We start from the raw sequence: 5,658 nt of genomic DNA, 5'->3' as shown, positions 1-5,658 counted from the left end.
GTCCTATTAAACAGTTTATGTGAAGCCTTCAAGAGCTCTTAAACTCGGCCGTCCCAGTTGTTTATGTGTGGAAGCTCTGATTAAAATAAACCGCACTCAAGTGCCAGTGAATTCACAGCACAACAGCTGCGCTTTATGTTGCATATATACAGTATTAATGCCGTTTCTGTTCTCACTGATTTTCTCCTTCTTCCTGTTTTAATGCAATTAACAATCCGGTTGGACGATTAATATTTATGAGACACTGTTATCGTGAACAAAGAGTTCACACTTTCATCATGAAGCCAGAGGATGCTGTCCTGTTGATTTGTTGGGCTGTTTTACGTTAACAAACTTCCTGCTTGTCTTTGTTCTGCAGGCTCTGAATTAACAAAAGATACATAAGTCAACTGCACACACATCTGTAGAAGAGGACAGCACATCGTTAGGTCATCATGAAGTCAGTCATCAGCAAGTCTCCAGAACAGAACGGCTTTGTTATGCAGATCAGTGCAATCTTTGTCCAAGTTGTTTTATTATTAGTGAAAAGCCCAAAATCTGACGAGTGAGGAGGTGACCTGCTTTTAGTGGAGTCATCATTTCATGTGTGTTGTGTTTAGAGTACAGTGGAGGAACTCAAGTGTTGTTGTTCCAGTGGGAAGCACAGCACCGAGAAACAAAGAGTGACACAGAACCACCTAATGAAGCTGTTCCTGATAAGATTTATTGTGGTAACTACTGCACACAGACACGGTACAAGTGACTTATAATTTGACTGACTGGCTGGAAAACCAGGTGTGCTTGAGGGGCGGTGGTAACATGTTCAGTGAGGGGCTAGTGTGGAGGATGGCAAGCTTGAGGGGATGGATCTGTGCCAGCCTTCCTCTCGCTTGATGTCATAGCATGCTTCATCGTCTTCAGTATCCACTGCTGTAACAGCTGAGAGAGCACACAGCCAAAAATGATTCAAATTGTTCTTCTGCACTTGTTGGATGAGTGATTTTGCCTTTGTGTGTGTGTGAAGTCCTGTTTTAATTATACGTCTGGTTAGAAAGGTGCATGACACAGTGAGATGCTTTGTAACAGCATTACAAATGTGGTGTTGTTATAACAAATCAATACTAATACTAATACAATAATATCATGTATTCATGTGTATTTATGCTTTAGGTTAATGCAATAAGGATAAGAGACAACTCAAACAACAGTTTTTAAGTTTAAATAAAGATTATGAGTTCAGTTCATTTCCATTACAGCTGTAGGAATGTAAACTTATCCTTCAGGCTTGTTGTGTGTGTGTGTGTGTGTGTGTGTGTGTGTGTGTGGGGGGGGGTCAAATCAGGAAAGCAGCAGCTTCCCTGAGCCTTTGTTTGTTCAAGCTAAATAAAGAGAACACGCTGGGGAACACACAGGGCAGTGTGTGCGCCGTGACCCAAGAAAGCGGCTTTGTAAGAACCCAGAGAAATGTGTTTGAGCTGCAGACTCATGCTAACAGATCTGCAAGGCCAGCAGAGGAATGAGCGGTCAGCCAGCGCCCACTGATGGTCGTGAACCATCAGCACCATGATGCACCGGGGATGTGTGGTCTGTAAAAATCCACTTCTACAAACAAGTCGAGAAAAAACTGTGGCGGAAAAATTGTCTTGCGTAATTATCTGACTTTATCTATCAAAAATAAATTCAACATATCTTTCAGTGAAGAACCTGTCCTGCCTGTGCTCTAACTCTTTACAGTCAGGGGTCAGAGGATGTTACCTAAACAAAACCCACCGAGCTGAAGCTGTGAAAGTGGAAGGTGAACGTCTCAACTCAATATAATTTGACAGCAACAAATCACACAGCGTGGCTGAGAACACTCTGTAATTGCTGCTGTGTCTGACGTGCCCTCCGTGAGAGGGAACAGCTGCTGGTGCTGCAGCAGCCCCCCAGGTGGTTAAAAGCTGCTCTGTTTATGTCACCGGGATTCTGACTTTCCACTAATGAACGGACTGACGCACACTGAGTCAGTCTGACCTGGGGAGGAGAGAAGACACCGAACATCAAGTCCACCTCATGTGTGCTGTAACATGTTACCCACCTGCTGTCTCACTCTTCTGATCTTACTTTGGGAGGTAAATGACATGTGACGACTGATTTGAAGGGATTAAATTAGTTTATAACAATCACAACAAAGAGGGAGAAACTGTCCCACTCTTATGTGACATGAGCGAGTTTGGGTGACTGCACAATGTGACCCTGTCCGTTTCCTTTAGTGGGACAGCTGAATGGTTGTTCAGGGTTTTTACTGTGCTAACGTTTAGGTTATGTCCATTTCCTGTTTCAAGGTGACACTTTCTCTTTGTGCATAAAAATATAGACTTCCAGTCAAGGAGAACTCGAATGTCCTGCACAGAATCTCTGATCTCAGTCACATCCAGCACGTTAGGGATGAACTGCATTCAATAAATATCTGTGTTGGGCCTCTCTAGCAGAGTGTCAGGTTTGGGTGTCCACAAACTTTTCACCAATTTATTTAATCTCACTTTGCACCACTAGAGGGAGGTGTCGTACTGTGCATGTTGAAGTTAGTCAAAACCAGAGGAGAGATTTCATTACAAGCCTTTATTAAACTGATACTGAGCGGAGGTAATCACAGAGTGATATTTGTATCTGTAGGTGGTTTAGAGTCTTAAACCTTTATTCTGTAAAGATATTATTATAAAAATATTATTATATATTATAATTATATATGTTTTATATTAATATTATAATATTTCTGTGCAGCAAGGCGATGTTTCCTTGTGAAAAAAATGACTCATGGAACTGAAGAGACACAAAAGTATGTGAAACACTTCACTTCCTTCTGTGTCATCCTGGTTTCCAGCTTGTTTTCTTAGTGCTTTACTATTTAGTGATGTTTTAGAGCTACAGATTCCACTTTGGAGAAGGTCTTTTCCTCTGTGCAGAAAGCCTGGTCCAAAAAGAAATGCGCTTGTTTGCTGTGGAAGACCTGCAGACTGGATTTATTTCCACATTGCATTTTTTTGTGGCTGCATGGGAACATGTCAATATGGCTCCATAAGACCAGTGGAGAGCCTGAAACCAGAGCCCATGGATTTAAAATGACATATTTAATCATTGCACCAAGTTGCAATGTTATGTGTCCAAATAGGACACAGGTATGAGGTTTTAAACTGAAACTAAAACCTAGAAGCCAGATTAAAGAATAGTCCTGTTCCTCTTCTATTGTCTCCACCGTGTCCTTGGAAAAGAATTCTTGAAGGACTAAAACAAAGAGTCATTGTCAAGCTGAGCTGACTAATTACTTGCTTTGCTTTTGGTGTAAATAAACCTGAATACAGTTAAGAGACATGAATCCAGTCTCATGAGCATTGCTCAACTTTTATTTGTTGATGGTATTTCCATGGAAACGTGGTGCCAGGCTTGGAAAATAGGGCCCATGAGCAGCTCTACGGTCCTTACACCAACTCATCAGATACTACACAGGGCCTGGGGGTGGGGGTGGGGGCACCGCTGCTGGAAATGATTTCTCAGCTACTCTTGCTATAATTCATTATGTATTTCTTTCCACAGGCAGCTTCAACTGGTTCCTGGAGTAGATGAATGAGTCGTACAATATATCTACTGTGAATCGTTACACAATTAAATCTGCTATGACTCAGTGTCACAAGTAAAACACTACAAATACTTTTATCATTTATATAATTGATATCTGACATTCGTGGAGAGGCTACTGATCCATTCATCCTGCTAATGGATCCATACTGATTAAAAAAACATGAACAACTGCACACTGGATAACATTAAACTTTAATGTGCACAGCATGATATTGTACAGTAAAAAGCAAGAAAGGAAAAAACATTTCTTATAAAAATACCTTTGGAGCTTAAAAAAGAACTCCATTGAAGAAACAGGTGCTATGAATCCATCCGTGTGAGAAGACATCAGGTAGACTGAAGGTGACAGAGTCAAAGCGAGCTTAGTATCTGTATAAAACACTCCACCCCACCACTCCAACCCCACCCAGTAACATCACATATCCCTCCTTTTGTCTATCTCTGGTGTGGGAGGTGTCAGTTTGATTTTCAGTGTTGTGTCCACAGTGGAGAGACACGGAAGCAGAACACAACTGTTAGATAAAACAAAACTGAAGAAGAGGACGAAACGGGAAAAGGTGCAAAATAATCACCAGATAACAAATAAAAAAGCATTCAAAGTCACACACGCCAACTCACATTATCTTTATTCCAATGCATTAACCTGTGTAAGTACCACAGTGCGTAAGAAAAATCTCCACACAAGCTTGTAACTGCACGTCCTTTTGGTGCGAAGCGTCCAAAAGTAACTCTTAGTACTCTACTATCTTTGCAAGAAAGCTATAAAGAGATTTTCATTAGCGCCATTCACTTACAATACTTTTCCAGAGATTAGTGCAGTGGAATGAGGCTGTAGCTAGTGAACTCGTATTTTCTGCATAAACTCCCATACAGTGCATAGAATATCAAAACAATGGCATTGAAATTCTTCATATTTATAGTGTAGAAAAGAAAATCAATTCACTATGGAACTATGATGATGTGCTTTTAAAAGCACTAAGCTTCACTGAAAGAGAGTAGGTCTAACCTGCTAACAGTCTCTGTCACGTATGTCGTGTAACGATGGAGGACGATGAAACCTGCACTGAAAGGTTTGGCGTGAGGCGGAGGTGAAGAAAGAAGCTTATGCAGAGAGCGAGCGAGCGGAGACTTATGGGATGCAGCTCGTGTCTGCATCTGGGGCGTGGCAGGCGTGGCAGTGGTGGACGGCAAGTTGCTGGAAAAGGTGATGCAGGTGCATGCAGGGACGAGGGCAGGTTCAGTGTGTCAGACTGCTGGAAAGCTGGGTGAAGGACGGGGGGGCAGGAGGTGGGTTTTGGTGGGTTGGAGGTCACGTGGGGCAGCGGGAGGGCGTGTGGTGTTGTTTGGTTTTTGCTGAGTCAGACAGAATGTGGCAGCGCTCTCTCTTTCCCTCTGCTTTGACCTCCCTAACCCCAGCATCTCACCATCCTGCCCTGCCCTAACACCCCCTCTTCACGTGGATCAGTCTCCACAGAAACAGTAAGAAGGGAAGGAATTTACTCATGTGGCAAAACTCAGAAAATCAGAAAATAGATGTACAGCTCAGTTGCCTGCTTGACAAAGTTTAACAGTGTGGGAAACAAAAAACTACAGAACGCAAACCGAACAAAAACCTTGGAGAATGACCCTTTGATTTCCTGAGCCCCCCTGTTTGGTTACTCAAACACTGGAGAGAAAAACAGCTGGTGAAAAACAGTAGGCCAGGTGCCAACGGACCCCACCCCTCGACCTCCAAACATCCTGCGCCCAGCTCTGGAAACATCCAGACGTCTATTTTTTTCTGTTCTGACTTTTCCCTCCATCTGTGATTCTCCAGCCCTCCCATCCTCCCTCCCCTCCTTCCATGAATCCTCCTCCTCTTCCTCTTTTTTTCTGCTACACCTCCTTGGTCGTGCGGATTCGGATGTTGCTGAGGCACTTGCCCATGGCCTCATACAGTGGATCGCAGAAGGTGTGCACGCAGATGGAGTAGACGCGACTGATGCAGTGGATCTCAATCAGGTAGCTCTTGAGACATGGTACCACGGCCCAGATGTGCAGGAAGGACAGGATGGCAAAGAA

At 43.2% G+C, this 5,658-nt stretch overlaps 1 protein-coding gene across 2 annotated transcripts in view; it reads right to left on the bottom strand.

Moving 5' to 3' along the window:
- Positions 1-3,770: 3,770 nt before the first annotated feature.
- Positions 3,771-5,658, bottom strand: part of cav1 (caveolin 1) — a 22,871-nt gene continuing 20,983 nt past the window's right edge. For both annotated transcript variants that reach the window (XM_026365716.1, XM_026365717.1), the window contains exon 3: positions 3,771-5,658. This exon is cut by the window's right edge and continues 156 nt beyond it. In XM_026365716.1, the coding sequence (XP_026221501.1) occupies positions 5,473-5,658 (186 nt within the window). In that variant the 3' untranslated portion in view covers positions 3,771-5,472.

This window comes from Anabas testudineus, chromosome 6, assembly GCF_900324465.2.
Source record: "Anabas testudineus chromosome 6, fAnaTes1.2, whole genome shotgun sequence".
Classification (NCBI taxonomy): Eukaryota; Metazoa; Chordata; class Actinopteri; order Anabantiformes; family Anabantidae; genus Anabas; species Anabas testudineus.
The sequence above is the reverse complement of the archived record's forward strand: the minus strand, read 5'-3'. Positions and strand labels throughout refer to the sequence as shown.